A 22,765-nucleotide genomic window follows, 5' to 3' on the forward strand; every position below is an offset into this window, starting at 1 on the left:
TGTAAATCTTCACCCAAATCACAATTAAAAAAAAAAACAAAAAACAAAAAAACCCAATGCTGTCGAGTCAATTCCGACTCATAGTGACCCCCACTGGGTTTCCAAGGCAATAAATCTTTATGGAGGTAGATGCCCAGTCTTGCTTCTGCAGAGTGGCTTGTGGGTTTGAACCACCAGTCTTCTGCTTAGCAGTCAGATGCTTTAGGCACTGTGCTACCAGAGCTCCTTCAAAACATACTACAGAGCTACTGAAATCAAAATACTTGGTATTAGTTCAATGACAGAAACAGACCAGTAGAATTGACCTGAGAACTCAGAATTAAACCTAGCCATCTATAAAACCAAAATACCAAATTCACTGCTGTCAAGTCAGATCCGACTCACAGAGACCCCTCCTTGGGTTTCTGAGGGGTTATCACTACGAAGTAGACTGCCCAATCTTCCTTCCAAGGAGTGGCTGGTGGGTTTGAACCATCAACCTTCTGGTTAGCACTCAAATGCCTTGGGCACTACACCACCAGAGCTCCCTAGCCATCTATGGACAACTGATTTTCAACAAAGGGCCAAAATCTACTGAGTAGGGCAGAAACAGTCTATTAAATAAAAGGAGCTGGCAAAACGGAATATCCACCTGCAGAAAAACGAAACAGGGCTCATACCTCACACCATTCACAAAAACTAACTCAAAATGGATCAAAGACCTAAACGTTAAACCTAAAACCTTAAGATTCCTAGAAGACAACATAGGAAGAAAACTGTGGGATCTAACCTTTTATAAAAAATAGGATAACAAACATTGTAACAATAAATGAATGAATAGAAGATGACAAAATAGATAAAAAGGATCTCTGAAAAATTCAAGACTTATGCTCTTCAAAAAACTTTATTGAGTAAATACAGAACACACAGACTGGGAAAAAACCTCAGAAATGATCTATCTGATAAGGGTCTACATCTAAAATCTATAGAAAACAACTTGACAAAAAAAAGACAACCCAACCAAAAAATGGCCAAAAGATATGCACAGAACCTTCACTAAAGAGGACATCCAAGCAGCCAACAAACATATGAAAAAATGTATATGATCATTAGCCACTGCAGAGATGCAAATCAAAACTACAATGAGATTCCATCTTACCGTAGCTAAAACGGCACTGATAAAAAAAAAAAAAAACAGGTAACAACAGATGTTACTGAGGATATGGAGCAATTGGAACTCTTACCCATTGCTGATTGGACTATAAAATGGTACAATCAATACAGAAAACAGGATGGCACTTTCTCAAAAACTAGAAATAGAATGACCCTATGATCCAGCAATCCCTCTCCCAGGCAAATATCCTAAGGACCTACAAATAATGACATGAAGACATATGCACACCTACGTTCACTGCTGCTTTATTCATAACAACAGATAAATGGAAATAACTGAAGTGTCCATCATTCGATGAATGGACAAGCAAGCAATGAATGGACAAGTATGTATGTAATACACATACAATAGAATACTATACAACCATACAGAACAGTAAGTCTGCAAAACACACTGTAATAAGAATGGACTGGGAGGGCATTATGCTAAATGAAATAAGTCAAGCATCTAAAGACAAATATTGTATGATCCCTCTTTTATAAGAAGAATAGATAAACATAGAGAGACCAATGTTCAATGGTGGTTACCAGGTAGGTGAGGAAAGTACACTTTATACAGTGCTCAAGCTCCAAGTTCACTGCTGTCCAGTTGGTCCCGACTCATAGAGACCTCTCCTTGGGTTTCCGAGGCAGTATTGCTATGGAAGTAGATTGCCCACTCTTCCTTCTGAGGAGTGGCTGGTGGGTTTGAACTACCGGACTTCTGATTAGCAGTCAAATGCCTTAGGCACTACGCCACCAGAGCTCCCCTTTATACAGTGGAGACTAATTATTTTTGATGATGGGAAAAGTGGCACTACATGTGGATGCAGTAAGCAGAGTACAATCAAAATTAAAATGAGCATTTGAACATATGTGGATGGGTATAGGCAAACTGGTATATGGGTAGGAACAGGCATTTAAGTACATAGGTTAAGAACAAATAAAAGAATTAATAACCCACTGCTGTTGAGTGGATTCCAACACTAAGCAACCTGTAGGACAGAGCAGAACTGCCCCATGTGGTTTCCAAGGCTGTTAATCTTTATGGAAGGACACTGCCACATCTTTCTCCCATGAAGCAGCTGGTGGGTTTGAACCAGCTGGTGAGTTTGAACCATTGATGTTTCGTTAGCAGCTGAGGGCTTAACCATTGTGTCACCAGGTCTCCTTGTATAAATACAAATACGTGGGTGTGCATATATTCACTGAAGACACAAATACAGATATTCCTCAGACATAATCAAATACCTTCCAACATTGGTTTTCAGAGTTTGAAGGCTTAGGACCATAGTCTCATGGGACAACTCAGTCAATTCGCTTAACATAATTTACAAAAATCATGATCTGTATCCTAGTATCTGCAGAGTTTTGTCTTGGGTCTTAAAAGCTTGTGAGTGGCCAACTAACCACAACTATGGGTCTCTACTTGCCAGGAACAAAAAGTAAAAAGGTAACTGAAAGTGCAGAGAAGAAACAAGTCGATATGAGCCATGACCTCATTTACCTTGAGATCAGAAGAACTGGTGCCTGGCTACTACCACAGATCATTCTGACCGGGGTCACAATGGATGGTCCCTGATAGAATGGGAGAAAAAACATGGAACAGAGCTCAAATTCTCAGTGGGAAAAAAAAAGCCAGACAAACTGGGATAGTAAAGAAGAATAGAGGACTCCCTATTACTCTGAGATACTCCTTAAATCTAGACCTGAGCCTATCCCGAGATCACCTTTCAGCCTAACAGCAGAGTGGCACACATAATAAAGGATATTACCCATAAGATGGGTGCCCTACTTAAAACCTGTAAGTGTGAGACTGAAAGGTCAACAATTACTTACTCAAAAGCAAAGATAAGAAGGTAAGGAAGGGGACAGGGATATTCGAGTACTGGAAAGGGAACAAACAACACAAAGAGAATGCTGACACATTGATAAAGGTAACTAATATCATCAAACAAGTTGTGCGGAAACTAACAAATGGGAACCCAACTTGCTGTATAAACTTTTGCCAAAAATTCAATTAAAAAAAAATACACACACACAATATATGGAGCTCTGATGGCACAGTGCCTATGGCATGTGACTACTAACCAGAAGGCTGGTAGTTCAAACCCACCAGCCACTCCATGAAAGGAAGGCTGGGCAATCTACTTCCATAAAGATTTACTACCTCAGAAACCCAAAGGGGGTTGCTATGAGTTGGAATCGACTCGATGGCAGTGGGTTTGGGGTTTTTTTGGGGGAAGATACACACACACACACACACACACACACATATATACATACATATATATATATATGTTGTTGTTGTTATGTGCCATCAAGTCAGACCCAACTCATAGCGACCCCCCCTTGGGTTTCTGAGGCGGTTTCACTGTGGAAGTAGATTGCCCAACCTTCCTTCCGAGGAGTGGCTGGTGGGTTTCAACTGCCAGCCTTTTGGTTAGCAGTCAAGTGCCTTAGGCACTATGCTACCAGAGCTCATATACATATGTATATGTTGTTCTGTTCCTTTCTAGCCTCCATTGTTTCTGATGAGAAATCCATGCTTGTTGTTCCTCTATAAACAAGGTGCTGTTTTTCTCTGGCTGCTTTCAACATTTTTCTGTCTTCAGTTTTCAGCAGTATGGTTATGGGATGATGTGTCTGGGCATGGACTTCTTGGGTTTATCCACTGGAAGTTTCCTGAACTTTTTGAATCTGATGGTATATGCCTTTTGCCAATTTTAGGAAAAGTTTTCAGCCATTATTTGTATAAGTATTTTTTCTGTACAGCAGTCTTTTTTTTACCCTCTAGGTCTCAGATGGCTCTAGTGTTAGACATTTTATAGCAGGTCCCTGAGACTTTTAAATCTTTTTTTTTTTTTCTATTGTTCAGATAGGATAATGTCTATTGATTGATCAGTCTTGAAGTTCACTGATGCCTTAGTTATAAGTGCTGCCATTACCACAAGTGGGTGGCTGTAAAGAACAGAAGTTTATTGTCTCACAGTTTTGGTAGCCTAAAAGTCCAAATGAGGGCATCCGGTATAGAGGAAGGTTTTTTATTGTTTCTTTCAGCGTCGAGAACTGCTGACAATCCTTGGTGTTCCTGAGCTGACAGGCGACTCTGCCTCCATCACCCTACATCCTCTTCTTCCCCATGCGTGTGTCTCTGTGCATGTGACCTTTTCATAAGACGCGACTTAGAAGTCATTAGGTTTAGGACAAACCCTACTACTCTGGTATTACTCCAGTAACCTAACAAAAGCAGAGCCCTATATCCCAAAAGGGTCACATTCAGGGGCTAGAACCCCAACACATCTTTTTGAGGAACATAATTCAGTCCTTGACAACTGGCTTTCCTCTGTAGTCTCTATTCTGCTAGTGAGTTCACCCAATGGGGTTTTTATTTTGGCTGTTGTAATTTTAGTTCTAAAATTCCCATTTGGTTCTTTTTTATAGCTTTTATTTCTTTGGCAAGTTTTTTATCTTTCCATTAGTTTCAAGACTAATGCTCTCACTTCTTGGAGCATTTTGCTAATAGCTGTTTAAAGTCTTTGTCAGACAACTCCAACACCTGCGTCAACTTGGCATTTGTGTCTGTGGACTGTCTTTTGAGCTGAAATTTTCTTGGTTCTTCAATGCTCGGTCATTTTGGACAGTATCCCCAAACTTCTGAACGTTATGTTATGATGCTCTGGGGGAATACTGACATTTTCGTTTCAATGTCAGTTCTGTTTTCAAAGCTTTTGCAGTGCTACTCAGACCTGTCCCATGCATGCAGTGGCCAGTCTGGTACCTTGATGGCAGGCTACCCCATAGTTCCACTTGCAATGTGTTTGGTAAGTTGTTTAAGATCTGATCCAATTATGTACAGCTTGAGGGTGAGGTGAGGAGTTTATAAACTTTCTAAAGTTGGTTTCTGAGTTTTTCTCTCTCTGTGATCTCTCTCCTCAGCACTTTCCAGTTCCCTGGGGCTCCCTGTTTTTTGTCCTCTGCCAATAAGCTCAGCTTCATTTACTCTGCTTCTACCATGTATTTCCTGTGATTGCATGTGTGTCCAGGGCCAAATGGGGGAGAGAGGCAGAAGAGAAAACAAAGTTTAACCCATGCTCTTGAGACAAGCCGTCCCCTTCATCCTGAATGGTAAAAATATTTTATTGTATTTTTGGTGAAAATATGCACAACAAAACGCATTCCCTTTCAACAATTTCTGCACATGATGTTCAGTGACAATGGTTGTATTTTCCTTTGTCAACCTTCTCCTTATTCCTGTCCTAGCTGTTTCACTCCCATTAATGGTCTCTCTGCCTTCCAACCTTCCCATCTATACTTTAGAGTAATTAGTGTCCCTTTGAGCTCATAATTTTTTAAGAAAGCGCATAGTACTCAAGGGTGACACTCTTTACTTTTATGCTATATATAGCACAGCTGATCTTAAAAGGGGGAGATTATCTGAGTGGGCTGAACTAATGGCGTGAGCCCTTAAAAGCAGAGAAGTTTGTCTGGTGGCAGCAGAAGAGAAGGCAAGATGGGGAGATTCAAAGTGTGAGAAGGACTTGACACGCCACTGCTGGCTCTGAAGATGGAGGAGGCTATTTGAGGAGGAATGCGGGCAGTCTGAAGGAGCCGTAAGAGAGGATCCCAGCCCACAGTCAGTGAGAAATGGGCACCTCCATCTTACAACTATGAGGAACTAAATTCTGCCAACAACCTTAACGTGATTAGAGGCAAATTTTTCCTCAGAGTCTCCAGAAAGGAACATAGCCCTACTGATACTTTGACTTTGGTATTACAGTACCCTGAGCGGAGTCCAGCCAAGTCCATCCACAATTCTCTAATTCTATAGAATGCTGAGCTAATAAGTGGGTATAGTCTTAGACCACTAAGTTTGTGATAATCTGTTATGCAGCAATAAAAACCTAACATGCACATGCCACCGTTTCCCCAGTCTACTTGACTTACAATTTAGGTTCAGTTAGCTTATAGATGTTATGGGAATGACACTTTTGTTAGCAATCTAAGAGAAAAATGACACTGGCAAGGATAGGGAAATGGCATTAAAATATAGTGGGAATGCCAACTAACACAACTATTCAGGAGGGTAACTAGGCATATGATATGCATATATCAAAATCTTTAAAAAATAGCCTTAGTCCCTAATGTAGTAATTTCTGGAATGTATCCTAAGAAAATATTAGAGATACGCTCTGAGAACTGTATGAGAACTATGCTCATTGAAGCATTAGTGATGGTAGCTCCTAATCAGAAATTACTTAGGCTTAAAAACTTATTACATCATCCTTGAATTTGTTCCTTCACTAGGTTACTCCATCATAAAGTCCTGTCAGGTATACCTTCACATATGCCCCATCCACCCGCCTGGTCTAGGTCACCATTATTTCTTGTCTGGCTGCCTGTGTCAGGCTCTTCCCCGGTTTTCCTGTTTCTACTGCTGTCCCTCTATAGTCCACTCTGGACGAGAAGTCAGCGGGTGTTCCCCGCACCCCAGTATAAACAGTATGAAGCCTCTTCCTTATTAAAACAGCCCAGTGGCCTCCACTGCTCCTAACCTTGCCCCAAAGCTCTCCATGAACTGGCCTGTGCTCGCCTTTCCAGTGTCATCTCCCGTTCCTCTACCCCACTGGCTTACTGTGCTCCAGGCACACTAGCCTTGACTTTGTTCAGGAAACAGGCCACCAAGACTGTTTATTCTGTGGCAATGGCTGATACATGTGTCAAAAGGAAGAAATGGTAATGGCTGAATCCTGCTTCAATTCACATGAGCTGTTTTGCTCTGGGCAAGTTATTTAACCTCTCTGTGCCTCAGTTTTCTCTTACATAAAACAGCTACTGGGCTGTTTTAATAAGGAAGAGACTTCATAAACATTTTTAGTGATGAATAAATGAAATTTCAAGTGTAATTTCTAATATGTTAAATACTGATAACTGTAACCCAAACAAATCAAAGCTCTTTGGGGTTCTCCATGATATTTTAAGAGCACAAAAGGTTTCTGTCTTGGTACATACAGTACTGCATTGTCAGTGATGGCAAACATTGATATATGGGTGGACAGATGGGTAGACAGGCTGAACGATCAGATATGTCTATGCAGGGGGGAGTGTGTCCATGACCACATATAGGGTTGGCAGACAAAGTTTCTACAAGCGTATTTGTATGTTCTATAAGAATTTCCCAGAATATAGTAGAGCTGACAAGGGACAAGGTTGTAGTCACTTCTTGGCCACAGCCAGCTACCCAGAGGGACCGAGTAGTTTGACCTGTGGGCTTGGGACCGTGGTCACAGGGGACATCAAGTTCAACTGACATAATGTACTACACAAAAACGCTGTTCCACCTCCTACTTTGGTGAGTAGCGACTAGAATCTTAAAACCTTGCAAGCAGCTATCTAGATGCAGTGATGGGTCTCTCCTCATTCAGAGCAAAAAAGAATGAAGAAAACCAAAGGCACATGGAAACAATTAGTTCAAGTGACTGGTACACCATACGATTCACAGCCTATATGACTGTGAGACTAGAAGAACTAGATGGTGCCCAGCTACCACTGTCAACCATTTGGAGAGGGATCTATATAGGAGATCCTGGGTAGAGAGGGAGAACAATGTGGAATAAAACTCAAAATCATAAAAAAAAAAAAAAAGAACCAGATTTGCTGTTCTGATAGCGCCTAGTGAAACCCCTGAGACTATGGTCCCTAGCTGCCCTTCAGGTCTGGAATTGAACCTACTCCTGTGGCTTCTAGCCAAACAAAAGACAGGCATATGAGCTGAACATTTACAATAGGTAGATACACGCCTTGGAGAGATCAGTCATGGGAGAATAGAAGGGCTGTGTACACAGGGAGACAGCTCGGGGGTGGGGGTGCATGGGAGGGAGGGATGCGGGAGGAGGTAACTATAGGGAGGAAGTGGGAGGGGAGCTGTTGCACTGTGGGAAATTGCAGTCAATGTTATGAGTTAAAGTGTATGTGAGCTGCTGTATGGGGAAAAAAAAAAGAGTACTAAAGGTTTCTAAGACCAAAGAGTTTGTAATCTGCTGCCATAGGGAATACAATTCAAGAAAGTAAAAGAACAATTTTTTGTACAGATGTTAACAGTTATACTGTTTGTAATTAAAAATTAAAAATGCTTGAAATACCCTGCTGGGGTTAGGCAAACCATAGCATACAAAATAAATATCGTACAGATAATCAAAAGGGCATGTTTAGCCCTGTAGCAAATGGATTATGAATTTTTTAAAAGAAAATGAACAACACAGAATACCATGAGCATTTAAAGTATATATAAAGATACCGACTGATCAAGATTAAAAAGGAATCTGTGGTTGTCAGTTGTCAGATTGATCCCGATTCACAGCAGCTCCACGTGTGCGGATCGCCAGGCCTGTCTTCCTAAGGGCCTCTAGGTGGGTTTCAACACCAGCCTTTCAGTTAGCCCAGTGCTCAGCCATCGGTGCCACCCAACAACTCCAAAAATGAATTCAGAATGACATAAAGGAGAGCTTCAGATCTAAAGATTTGTCTTTAATGAAGCTAGCTGGTAAAGTAAGGCAAGTTGCTTTTTCTAAACAGGTAACAGGATTTAGGGCATAGAGTCTCCTAACTATCTGAGGACTGAAGGAATAATGAGAAACGAGTTAAAACCTAACAACAATATCAACAAAATTAGGCTTAGATGAAAAAACTTCCGTTACAGATGGTCTGTTCTCAGTTCTTCTTCCCTAAAGATCTCAGGAGGACAGACTACTTGCCACCTCTAATTCTCCACTGCAAGTGAACATCCTTTCCACCTATACTCCTAGCCTATAAGCAGCTACCACCAAACCAGCAGACTCAGTATTCTCCGACAAGTTCTGGACACACCTCACTACATACCTGGGAAGATATGTTTATGGACTAGGACAGATATCCAGATTGTGGTTTACATTTGGAGGTTTCAAGGTATTGGGGTAGGCAAAATGAGGGTATGAGAGGTGAGGGGTGAGACAGAGAACTTTGTCCTGTTGGAGGAGGCAGAGGCTGTTATTTCCTGCTCACAGCATCCAACAGGGCTGTTCAGTGACTGTTGCTCAGTGATGGGTAATTAACACCCTGCAGCAGCCAGATGGGCCAGCTGCTCTCCTCCTTCCTGCCCTGCAGCCACACCCCCAAATCGGGCATTTGAGGGAGAAACAAATACGTGAAAGTGTGAGTGTCTGGTTGCTGAGCAACATGGTGGTGACTATAATAGAGGAATCGGTGTCATTACGGACATCTGTGCTAATAGAAGAAGGGGGCTGGCAAGGCGGGTAAGCAGGAGGTGGGGATGGAGGGTGGTAAGATGACTATAGAGAGAAGATCTGACAGGCTATCAACTTTCTAGTGGTTGACAATAAAGCCCAAACATTCTGCCTCCTCTTCCAAATATCTCATCCAGTTCAGTGTCCTAGTCCTGGAAGACAGGGCCTGCTTGAGAAAGACCAATGGAGGAAAGACAGGGGTGGGTACTTCTTCACAATCAGTCTATATACTATACTGAATTTATACATAACCAAGCTAAAGCTGGAGGATGCAGTGGGAAAAGCACAAGCTTCTGATTCAGACCCACTAGGGTAGACCCCGGGAGCTTTGGGAGTGTAGCGCCTAAGGCACTTGACTGCTAACCAGAAGGCTGGCGGTTCAAACCCACCAGCCACTCCTCAGAAGGAAGATGGGGCAACCTACTTCCACAGTGATACTGCCTCGGAAACTCAAGGAGGGGTCGCTATGAGTTGGGTCCGACTCGAGGGCACAGAACAACAACAACAGGGTAGACCCCAAGGAGCTCTGGTGGTGTAGTGACTAGGGCATTTTGGCTGCTAACCAAAAGGCTGGTGGTTTGGATCCACCAGCTGCTCCACGGAAGAAAGATGGGGCAATCTGCTTCCATAAAGATTTATAGTATTGGAAAACCAACAGCGGTCACTAAGAGTTGGAATGGACTTGATAGCAGTGAGTTTGGTTTTTTGGTTTGGAGGGGAGACCCCAGGCCTCACCCTCCCTGCCAGAAAACCCTAGGAAGTTACAGTACCTCCCTAATCCTCTGTCTCCTCCCTCTGAATAGCAGTGATGCCACTTGGTCTTCTTGTAGGCTGTCTGGAAGACGAGCAACCATTAATGACACTTGGCTCGATCAGCAGTCAACACGTGATGGATGGCTAAGAAATGGCAGCTCCTCAGATCCTTGATAAATGGTGTCAAAGACGGTCATAGAGATAACAACACCCATAAAGAGCCCGGGCCTGGGCTCCAACACACCCTCTCATTGACACACCTAAGGGCTTCCACCGCGTCAAATCCATTTTTTTGGGGGGCAGGGAGGGAGGATGATGCTATGTATGTAAAAAAAAATAAAACAAGGTTTTCTCTTTTAGGGTACTTTCCACTCATTACACCTTCAATCTTATTCTCACCTCTGCCTGCTACCTGAATAGGATCCACCAAGTCTACTATGTATTCAACATTTACTATATTCTGAGCAACGAGCTCAACATATGACTTCCACCATCATCACATTCAATCCTAGGAAACGTCTAGGATTAATAATTAGAGACAAATGTAATCATTCCCAAGGTGTAGATCAAGACACCGAGGCTCTAAGAGGCTAACTGGGCTCAATGAGGCGCAGGTACAGCGGGAAAGCCAGGATTTGCTGCTGCTCCATCTTCAAGGCTTGGGCTCCTAACTGCCATATAGGACTCTCAGATCTCCCTGACACGGGGGGAAAGGGAGGCAGCACAGGAGGTGAGGAAAGGAGGAGACCAAGTCCTACCCACTAGGAGTGGGATGGAGCAATGACCAGGCTCAGCGTGCTGTCTCATCCTGTCCAATCCACCAGGCCCTTCAGCCAAATGTTGCCCTCATCAGACTCCTTCAGTGGCTTCCCACTTAAGACAAGGCTAAGACTTTTTAAAAAACAAAAACAAAACAAAACAAGAAAACCACTTTTTTTCTCAAATAATTTTGAAATATAGTCCATATACCATAAAATTCACTGCTTCGACACGTACAGCACAAATGTTTTCAGTATGTTCACAGAGCTGTGCAATCATCACTACAATCTAATTTTGGAATATTTTCATCATCCCAAAAAGACACCCCGTACCCATTAGCAGCCACTCCCCATCACTACTCCCCGAATCCTACACCCTAGGCCTTGGCAACCACTAATCTACTTTATCCATGGATTCCCTCATCTGGGCACTTCATTCAAATAGAAACACACCATATGTGGTCTTTTGGGACCGACTTCTTTCACTTTGCATAATGTTTTCAAGATTCATCATTACAGCATGTATCAGTATGTTATTCTTTTTTATTGCCAAGTAATATTCCATTGTATGCATATATTACATTTGGTTTATCCTTTCATCAGTTGGTGGACATTTAGGTGGTTCCTACTTTTTGGCTATTATGAATAATGTTGCTACAAACATTCATGTACAAAACTTGTACATCAATGTGTGCACAAATGAAGGTTCTCTCAATGTGGTTTTCACCTGCATTTCTCTAATGCTAAGTTGGAGTCAACTCAGTGGCAACAGGTTTGGTTGTTTCTTTTGTTTTCTTTTTAATGGACAAAGCAGTCAGACCCTTTCTTGCACTGCGGATTAGGAATTTTGTCACTTGGGATTGCAAATCTGTACTGCATTCTTATAAAAAGGATATGGAGTAGCTGCTGCATGTTATTGCCATATGCACGGAAAATAGATTAGAAGGCAACATCCAGTTAGTAGTAGTTGGTTTTGGATGTTTAGAATTACGAGTGATTTTAGGAAAAAAAAACAAAGTTGAAAAAAAAAAGAGAAATAGTGATCACATAGCACTTTTATAATGGGAGGAAGGTAAAACAGAATTCTCGTACACTAAGGTGTGCACCTGCCTCTCAGATCTCAAGTCATACAACAGCAAGTTCACACAGACTCCCCTTCACAAGCCAAGTGTCAGTTCATTTACAATGATTTAAAATCATCAATAATGAGAACTAGTATTATAAGATGGACAGAATAGACATGCTGATTAGTGCCTCTCTCCCTGCAGGCAAATATGCATTAGGAACAGGTTGCTTGAGGAGCATGGGACGGGAGTAGGAGGAGCGAGGTGAGTAAACGGAATAAAGATTTATTTTTAAGTTTTCTCTTAAGCGTTTTACAGTTTACTCTTTTGTTTAGGTCTATGATCCATGTTGAGTTAATTTTTGTGTATAGTGTGAAGGAGGGAATCCAATTTAATTCTTTTGCGTGGATATTCAGTTGTCCCAGCACCATTTACTAAGATTACTGTTTCTCTATTTAACTGTCTTGGCACTCTTGTTGAAAATCAATTACCCATAAAAGTATGAGTTTATTTCTGGACTCTCAATTCTATTCCAACGATCTATTCTTATGCCAACACTATACTGTTTTGATTATTAAAGCTTTATAATAAGTTTTGAAGTCAGGAAGTATGAGCCCTCCAACTTTGATATTTCTCAAGATTGTCTGTCCCTGCAATTCCATATGAATTTTAGGCTCAGCTTATTAATGTCAACTAAAGAGAACCCAGCTGGGATTTTGACAGGGGTTACATCAATTTGAGGAATACTGCCAATGGTAAGTCTTATAACTCATGAACATAGGATGTCTTTCATTTATTCAGATAGTCTTTAATTTCTTTCAATGATGTTTTATAGTGTTCAGTATATAAATATTGTACTTCTTTTGTTAAATTTATTTCTAAGTAGTTTTTTGGGGGTATTATAAATATAATTACTTAATTTCATTTTCATGTTGCTTATACTGTTGTTGTTGTTGTTGTTATGTGCCGTTGAGTCGGCCCTGACTCATAGCGACCCCTCCTTGGGTTTCCAAGGCAGTATCACTACGGAAGTAGGATTGCCCAACCTTCCTTCCGAGGAGTGGCTGGTGGGTTTGAACCGCCAGCCTTCTGGTTAGCAATCAAGTGCTTTAGCCACTATGCTACCAGAGCTCCCTTGCTTATACTAGTATATAGAAATAGAATTGACACCTGTTTATTGATCTTGTATCCTGCCACACTGTTGAACTCGTTTATTAGTTCTACTAGGTGTTTTTTAGTATTCCTTGGGATTTTCTATACACAAAAATCTCATGTTATTTGCAAATACAGATAGTTCTGTTTTTTATTTCCAACCAGGATGCTTTTTATTTCTTCATCTTCATTGACTGACCGGGCTACAGCCTGAAGTACAATTTGAATAGAAGTAGCTAGAGTGGATACATACCCTTGTCTTGTTCCTGATCCCAGAGGGAAAGTATTCAGTTTTTCTTCATTAAGTATGATATGAGCTGTGGGTTTTTTTTTTGCCAAATGCTTTAATGAGAAGTTCCTTTCTATTTTATTGTTGATTTTTATTTTTTTAAATCACGAAACGGTGTTGATTTTGTCAAATGCTTATGCTTTTTTTCTGTCTAAGACGATCAAGTGGTTTTTGTCCTTTATTAATACGGCGTAGATTACATTAATTGATTTTCAGATGTTGTATCAATAATTTCCAGGATAAAGTTCACTTGGCCATGGTGTATAACCTTTTTTTTATATGTTGCTAGATACAGTTTTCTGGGAGCTCTGATAGCATAGTGGCTGAGGCACTTGACTGCTAACCAGAAGGCTGGCGGTTCAAACCCACCAGCCACTCCTCGAAAGGAAGATGGGGCAATGTACTTCTATGGTGATACTGCCTTGGAAACCCAAGGAGGGGTCGCTATGAGTCGGATCCGACTCGACAGCACATAACAACAACAACAAGATCAACAACAAACTCCTACGGGAAGCCCGGTCTGTAGTTTTCTTGTTATGCTTTTGGTTTGAGTGTCAGGGTGATACTGCCCTCACAGAATGAGCTGGGAATGTGTTCCCTCCTCTTCTGTACTTCGGGAAAGCTTGTGAAAGAATGGCATTGATTAAAAAATAATAATAATAAAATAAACCACCTCTCATTATTAAGGAAATTTTCCAATATACAAAAAAAAAAAAAATCGTGAACCCTCACATACCCTTCCACCCAGCTTCAACAACTGTCAATATTCTACCATTTTTATTTCCACCACTCCTCCCATTTTCCTAACCCTATTTTTATGGGGCTGAAATTGTGTAAAAGAAAAGTCTAGACTTATCATTTCACCCTTAAATATTTCAACATATATATCTCTAATAGATAATGGCATCTTTAAAAGAAAAATAACCAGAATTTAGTTATTTCATCTAACAAAATTAGCAATATATCTGGACATTGCAAAACTTCCTAAAATGTCTCAAAAATTTTTTTTTAAAATTAATTTGCTTGAATCTAGATGCAGCATTGTATTTAGCTGATACGACTCTTCAATCTCTTTGAATCTATAACAGTCCCTTCCCTCCTTTCACCTCTATGCCATTTATTTGATGAAACAAACTAGGTCAACGTGTCCTGTAAACTTTTCCATGCTCCAAGTTTGGCTATTGTATCTTCACGGCTCTGTTTAACTCATTCTTTAAGCTGGGAGGCAGGTCTAGAGTCAGTCAGATCTAGATTCAAGTTGTTGTGAGCAGACTACTGCATCACATTACCAAACCAAACTCACTGCCATCGAGTTGCTCTCGACCCATAGCGACCCCTCCTTGGGTTTCTGAGGCAGAATCACTTCACAAGTAGATTGCCCAGTCTTCCTTCTGAGGAGTGGAAGTTTGAACCACCAGCCTTCTGGTTAGCAGTCAAATGCCTTAGGAGACACTTAATGTCTAACAGTCCCACTTTTAGTGTTAAGACCGAGTTATTATTGGCCTGATCCATCCATTTATAAAGTTCCCATGAACTTTTCACCTAATCGCTTTAGCACAACCATTGCAATTTGTGCCTATGGACATTATCTCAGCAGAAGTTGCAACCTGGCGATTTTCTAATTCTTTGTTCTTCCAAGGTCAGGATTTTTACCTTCACAGTTGTCTGCTTTAGATCTGTAACTCCCAATTAGAGTGGTGCTTCTAGGTGCATTCTGGAAGCCCTGGTGACATTCCTGCTTGTCACGGTGGTGGTGGTGGTAGAGGTAGTGGTAGTGGTGATTCCTGGCATTTAGTAGGCAGAGACCAGAGATGCTGAACACTGCAGTTCACAGGAGTCCCACATAATGAAGAAACAACCTGTGTACCACACAACTTCCTTATGTCCTGTTACATACTCATCAAAGAGCTGTGCCTACATAAATTACCTGAGTCTAAGGCCATGTTAGGAGCTCTGATGGTGTAGTGGTTAAGACATTCGACTGCTAAACAAAAGGTTGATGGTTTGAACCCACTAGCCACTCTGCTCAAGAAAGATGAGGCAGTAAGCTTTCATAAAGATTTACAGCCTTGGAAACCCAATGGGGGTTGCTATGAGTCAAAATCTATTCAATGGCAATGAGTTTGGCTTGGTTTAAGGCCATTTTATGGATGAACACTAAGTTTTTTATACTGTTTTAATAGAAAGAAAATTTTCAGGAATACACTACAGAGTAACTGAAGAAACACTGTCTACTATTTTGTTCACCAAAATATTCCTAAGAGCTGGATACCATTTTAGAAAAATCACGTTAGTTATAGCAACACAGTTTTGTGGTGTTTAAGTTGCTGATAAAACACATCTGTATCAGCCAGCTTTTGTCACTATCATACCTAAGATAACTCCATGTACAGGTCCAAATGTCTGATGCCTAAGATAACTGCACATATAGGTCCAAATGTCTATGTCCTCCAGTATAATCATACCCAGGCATTTGCATATTTAAGTACATATTACTCTTTCTCTATTTCTCATTTATTTTATAGTTAGGACTTCATACCAATTTCTTTCTTTTTTTCTTTTCCTTTTTTTATTGTGATTTGTATGAAAGTTTACAAAGCAAATTCATCTTCCATACAGAAGTTCACATATACTTTGTCTCATGCAAATGCAAAATGCAATTTCCCACAATGCAACAGCTCTCTTCTCACTTCCTCCCCATAGTTAACTCTTCCCTGTGTCCCTTCCTCCCATGCATTCCTGCCCCCTGAGCTGTCTCCCTGTGCACACACAGCCCTTCTATTCTCCCATGACTGATCTCGCCAAGGAGTATATCTACCTAATGTAAATGATCAGGTCATATGCCTGTCTTTTATTTGGCTAGAAGCCACAGGAGTGGGTTCAATTCCAGACATAAAGGACAGCAAGGGGCCATAGTCTCAAGGGTTTCACCAGGCACTATCAGACCACCAAACCTGCTCCTTTTTTTTTTTTTTTTTTATTATTTTTGAGTTCATTTCATATTGTTCTCCCACTTTTTCCAGGATCTCCTGCATAGATTCCCCTCCGAGCATACCAATTTCTTTCAAAGTCATGCATTAGGAAAGTTAGATCCGTGAGTTCCATTTCAAGCTAGTAAAAGAGATCTCACAGACTATCTGTTTTGAAATGGGGGCAGTGGGTCTATGAGAGCTGAGAAGTACTAGCCACTTAAAGTCTAAAAATCTCCCCCAACTTGATTCCTGTGGAGCTTGTTCTTAAGTCTCGTCATATTCTACAAAGACTGTGGTGCTAGGAACGAGGACACTTGGACCCCAACCCTGGCTCTGCCTCTTTATTTTGGCTGATGACCTTAGGCAGGTCATCTTACCTCTGTTCCCTTCTGTAAAATAAGGTTAGATTAGACAAACTGTCCTAGCCTTTTCAACCACTTTCTATATGCTCCACACTCCCTCTGAGACTCAATATTCTGGAATATTTTGCCAAACAGACTCACCAATTATTACCTGTAATAATTACACTGATTTCTCATTTAACTAATTAAAGCTATCTAACTGCAAACCAGAATAAGATAACAATGGCAGCTAGCATTTCTTTAGTGCTCACTATGTGCCAGGCACTGTTCTGATGAACCTCCATTCATCTCCATCTCACCAGCCCCACCATGACTACCAACCACATTGTGAGCTAAGTACTGTGTCAGCTATAGAAAAAGCCCCCTGCACCTTGTCTCTTCCTTTAGAGCAGAAGTTTTCAGTCCTAACTGCTGCCGTCTGAATCGCAAAGATGCTGGAAGTGGTACTTACTCACACCATGCTGTTACAGAAAAGTTCTGAAGTTGTCAGAGAGGTCAAGGGACTGCACTGCAGTGAGATGGGCAAGACAGTGGAACTGCACCCCTCCACGAAAGTGCAGTGAAACTGTGACAGCTGGAGCTGCACAGCACTGCCCTGTTTTTCTGGGTCTCGCCACGTTTCCCCCTTTGATGGGGTGCGGTCTTACCGCTCACTTTAGTGGAAAATATTTGATTTCTCCTTCTGTGACAGGTCTCTGTCTTACACAGATTCTGGCTTTCACAGGTTTTATTTCTCAGATTTCACTAGACTTTTGCATCTTTGCATTTTCCCAAAAAGCCTGACCCAGAGCTCTCAGCCACAGACCTTGGGAATGAATAACCATGAATCACTGGGCGGTACCCTAGCCTGCTGCACAGACACCAGCAGTCCCGAACCTGGGCAGACTCCAAGGCCCTGGGCGGCCTCTGGACGAGGTAGGCAGCCATAAGATGCTAAGAAGTTAGGGTGACTGGCAGCAGTGCAAGGACTCACTGCTCCACTTGCCTCCATTTTCCGCTTCCGTACAGCAAGACTCTTTGACTACTTTTCACACATGGTGTCAAGTGGCACAGCGGGGGCTCTGTACTCACCAGGGAGGCTGCCGGCTGGCGTGGGGGTGGTGTGGGGGAATCCGGAGCGGGTCTACCTCTCTGGCAGTGGCAGGGGGGAACTCCCGTTGAGGACTGCTCACACTGGCCTTGTCCCAGTAGTCATGGATAGGTGTGATGATTCCAGACACAATTCGAGACCGAAGTTCCTCACTGTTCTTATAGGTCCTGCGGGAAGCAGATGAGGTGTCAACTGTTTGCAGCTGGCTGGCAACCTTACGCACAGTATTCCGCCGCCGCTGGCTGCCCTGACAGTTCTTGGCATTGCGTTTGGCCTGTTTGCAAGGGTGGAAACGGGCCGTCCGGCGGGCCTGTTTGCAAGGGTGGGAATGGGCCGTCCGGCGGACCTGTGTGAGGGGGGCAATAGCCCGGCGTTGTCTCCGAGGTTTGCGCCTAAGTGTCTTAGGCATCTGAGTTGCCCCTCCTCGCTCACCACCCCATTAGAAAGAGCTGAGGGTGCAGGGGCCTGGACTGGTTATCCTCTGTACCCACCCCATCCTGCCCCAGCCCACCCCACCCCCAGCCTCATTATGTGTTCATCACGTGTCATGAGAAGGGTCAAGGAAGGCAGAGGCTCCCTGGGCAGACAAACCAGGCTCCTGGTCCAGGGAGGGAGGGCTCTGGGGGCTCAAGGCCCAGTTCTGTTGCTAACTCAGGGGCCCTCGGGTGGCTGTCCTTCCCATCGACCCCATCCTGCCAGAGCCTCATTTCTCTGCCCATGAGAGAAAAGCAATGGGTGCTTTAGCTGAGGCCCTGAGAGGCTGAGGTAACAGGGAGTGGGCAGGACTCTAGGGTTTCTAAAAATAAAAAAAATAAAAAATAAAATAAACTGGTGTTCAAAATGAGCCATATCTTAGGCCATGAAACAAAACTGCACAAACTTGGAAAACAAAGAATATATGGTTCTCTGGTCATGTGGAATCAAATTAGAAAATCAGTAACAAATACAACCAGAGATCTCTAAAGCCAGAAATTAAACAACTCTCTTCTAAATAATCCATTAATCAAAGAGGACGTCTCAACTCAACTTTTTAAAAGTACATAGAATTGAATGAAAATGAAAACAACATACTAAGATATGTGGCTGCAGCTAAAGCAGGGCGGAAAGGGAAATCTACGCACTAAATGCTTCCTTCAAGAAAGAGGAAAGAGCTCAACAATCCAAATACTGACTGACATCAAGTACCCAGAAAAAGAGGAGCTGGTTAAACCCCAAGCAAGCACAAGTAAGGGACTAATGAAGACAGAGGAAATCAAGGAAGTTCAAAACAGGAAAACAGAGAAAATTAAGCAAACAAAAAACCAGAGTTTTTCTTTCTTTTTTTTTAAATTTTAAATTCTCTCGTTTTTTTCCCTCTTCCCTTCATGCACTCCTCCCCTCTGAGCTGTCTCCCTTGACATACACAGACCTTCTATTCTCCCATGATTGTTCTCTCCAAGGAGTGTATCTACCTAGTGTAAATGTTCATCTCATATGCCTATCTTTTGTTTGGCTGGAAGCCACGGGTGTGGGTTCAATTCCAGACCTGAAGGGCAGCTAGGGGCCATAGTCTCAGTGGTTCCATCAGCTCTATCAGACCAGAAAACCTGGTTTTTTTTTTTTCTTTCCCAAATGCTTTTGAGTTTTGTTCCACATTGTTTTTGCACTCTATTCAGGATTTCCCACACAGATCCCCCTCCAAGTGGTTGACAGTGGTAGCCAGGTACCATCTAGTTCTTCTGGTCTCATAGTTGTACAGGCTGAGGATAGCATGGTGTACCAGTCACTTGGACTAATTGTTTCCATAAATCTTTGGTTTTCCTCATTCTTCTTTGCTCTGGACAAAGAGAGACCCATGGTTGCACTTAGATGGCTGCTTGCAAGCTTTTAAGATCCCAGTCACTACCCACCAAAGTAGGAGTGGAACAATGTTTTGGGTAGTATGTTACGCCAACTGAGCTTGATGTCCCCTGTGACTATGGTCCCAAGCTCACAGGTCCAACTACTTACTCCCTGTGGGTGGCTGGCTGTGCCCAATAAGTGACTACAATCTTGACCTTTGTTGGCTCTACTATATACCTGGAAATTCTTATATAACACCACCAATACACTTGTAGAAACACTGTCTGCCAACCCTATACATGGTCTTGGGCACACTTCCCCCTGCAAAGACATATGTAATAGTTCAGCTTGTCCACCCATATACCTGTTTGCCTTCACTGAAAATGCAGTACTCTATGTGCAAAAGGGTTCATCTTTGTTGTCTGTACCTCCCATATACCTCTTTATGTCTTCCTCTTCCTCAACGCCACCATGTTGATCACTTACATTTGGTACATTGCCCTTCTCTTCACCCAAATCAATACTGTCTCTACCTATCTAACAGTGTTCCCTCCCCTCCCCTCCCAGCCCTGGTAACCAACAAAGAAAATTTCCTTCCATATATAAACTTTTCCTTGACTTTTTGCAATAATGACTAATACAATAACAAAGTCCTTCTGTGATTGAATTATTTCACATTAATTATTTCACTCAGCATAATGTCCTCCAAGTTCATCCACGTTATGTGGTATTTTGCCAATTCTACATTATTCTTTAGAGTTGCATAGTATTCCATTGTGTGTATGTACCATAGTTTGGTTATTCATTCTTCAGTTGATGGACCCCTAGGTTGCTTCCATCTTTTGGCTAAAAAGCCAGGTTTTTTAAAAAATCAGCTTTTAATAAGACTGATTATAATAAGGGATCACTACAAACAACTTCACACTCATAAATTCAACAACTTAGATCAATTCTTCAAACATCATAAATTACCACAACTCAGCCAAAATGAAATCAATAACCTGAATAGCCCCATTAAAGTAACTGAATACATATTTATAAAAACCAAACGCACAGCCATCGAGTCGATTCTGACTCATGGTGACCCTACCGGGTTTCCGCAGCTGTAAATCCTGATGGAAGTAGATTGCCCCATCTTCCCTCCATGGAGCAGCTGGCAAATTTGAATAGCTGACCCTCTGGTTAGCAGCCAAATACTTTATCCACTACACCACCAGAGCTCCTGAATACATATTTAAGCACCCAAAAAAAGAAGTCTCCTGGCCAGATGGCTTCACGGGAGAATCCTACAAACATTTAAAAATAAACTGACACCAATTTTACAGAATCACTTCCAGAAATTAGAAGAGGAGGGAACACTTCCCAATACATTTTATGAGGCCAGTATTACCCTGATATCAAAACCAGACAGTACAAGAAAAACTACACACCAGTACCTTTTACATACTTCAGACACCAAAATCCTCTAATAAAATCTGACAGTGTATCAAAAGAATTAGATACCATGACGAAGTATAAGGCTGATCCAATACTCACAAATCAATGTAATCCACCAAATATGTAAGCTAAAAAAAACCCACACACACATGATCCTATCAAATGACAAAGAAAAAGCATTTGATAAAATCCAACACCCATTCATAATAAAAACTCTCAGCAAACTAGGAATAGAAGGGAACTTCATCAACTTGATAAAAAGCATCTATGAAAAACCTACAGCTAAAATATACTTAACGATGAAAGAATTCCTTCCCCCTAGGGGGAAATGGGAGCTCTGGTAGCGCAGTGCGTAAGGCACTTGACTGCTAACCAGAAGGCTGGCAGTTCAAACCACCAGCCACTCCTCAGAAGGAAGATGGGGCAATCTACTTCCATAGTGATAATGCCTCGGAAACCCAAGGAGGGGTCGCTATGAGTTGGGTCTGACTCGATGGCATATGACAACAACAACAGGGGGAAATAAGTCAGGAATAAGGCACGGATGTTCTCTTACACCCCTCTCATTCAACATTAAGACTAGAAATTCCAGCCACTGCAATAAAGCGCAGGGACAGGGGTAGTGGTGGTGGTGGTGTAGATAACAAGCATACAGATTAGAAAGGAAAGAATAAAACTGTCCCTATCTGCAGATAGCATGACTGTCTACCTTGAAATTCCCAAGAATTCTACAAAAAACTCCCTAGAATGTTGAGTTCAGCAAGGTGACAGGACAAAAGATCAACACACAAAAGTCAATTGCATTTCTATACACTAACAACGAACATTTTGTTGTTGTCGTTAGGTGCTGTCGAGTCATCTCCAACTCACAGCGACCCCATGCACAGCAGAACGAAACACTGCCCGGTATTGAGCCAGATCCATGATCCCTGCTATCCTTGAGCCCATCACTGCTGCCACTGTGTCACTCTGTCTCGTTGAGGCCTTCCCCTCTTTCACGGACCCTCCACCTTACGAAGCATGACATCCTTCTCCAGGGAATGGTCCCTTCTGACAACATGACCAAAGTATATGAGACAAAGTCTGGCCATCCTCGCTTCCAAGGAGCATTCCGGCTGCACTTCCTCCAAGACAGATTTATTAGTTCTTTTAGCAGTCCACGGTACTTTTAGCATTCTTTGCCAACACCACAGCTCAAAAGCATCAACTCTTCTTCAGTCTTCCTTATTCATTGTCCAGCTCTCACCTGCATATGAGGCAAATGAAAATACCATGGCTTGTGCCAGGTGCACCTTAGTCCTCAAGGAGACATCTTTGCTCTTCTGCACTTGAAAGAGGTCCTCTGCAGCCAATTTGCTCAGTGCTATACGTTGTCTGATGCCCTGACTGCTGCTTCCACTGGTGTCGATTGTATGCTGCTTATAGGTCCAGTTGTGAGAATTTTTGTTTTCTTTATATTGAGATGTAATCCATACTGCAGATTGTATTCTTCCATCTTCATCAGTAAGTACTTCAAATCATCCTCACTTTCAGCAAGCAAAGGTGTGTCGTCAGCGTATCACAGGTTGTTAATGATACTTCCTCCAATCCTGATGCCACATTTTTCTTCATATAGTCCAGCTTCTCAGATTATTTGCTCAGCATATAGATTGAA

General features: G+C 42.0%; 1 protein-coding gene across 1 annotated transcript in view; it reads right to left on the reverse strand.

Annotated features, from left to right (window-relative positions):
* Nucleotides 1-22,765, reverse strand: part of PSMF1 (proteasome inhibitor subunit 1) — a 73,108-nt gene that overhangs the window by 20,411 nt on the left and 29,932 nt on the right. The window contains exon 4 of the mRNA XM_007934504.2: nt 17,835-18,020. Within this exon, the coding sequence (XP_007932695.1) occupies nt 17,835-18,020 (186 nt within the window). The remainder of the gene's footprint in view (nt 1-17,834; nt 18,021-22,765) is intronic.

This window comes from Orycteropus afer, unplaced genomic scaffold, assembly GCF_000298275.1.
Source record: "Orycteropus afer afer isolate SDZICR_OR568_19922 unplaced genomic scaffold, OryAfe1.0 scaffold00020, whole genome shotgun sequence".
Taxonomy (NCBI): Eukaryota; Metazoa; Chordata; class Mammalia; order Tubulidentata; family Orycteropodidae; genus Orycteropus; species Orycteropus afer.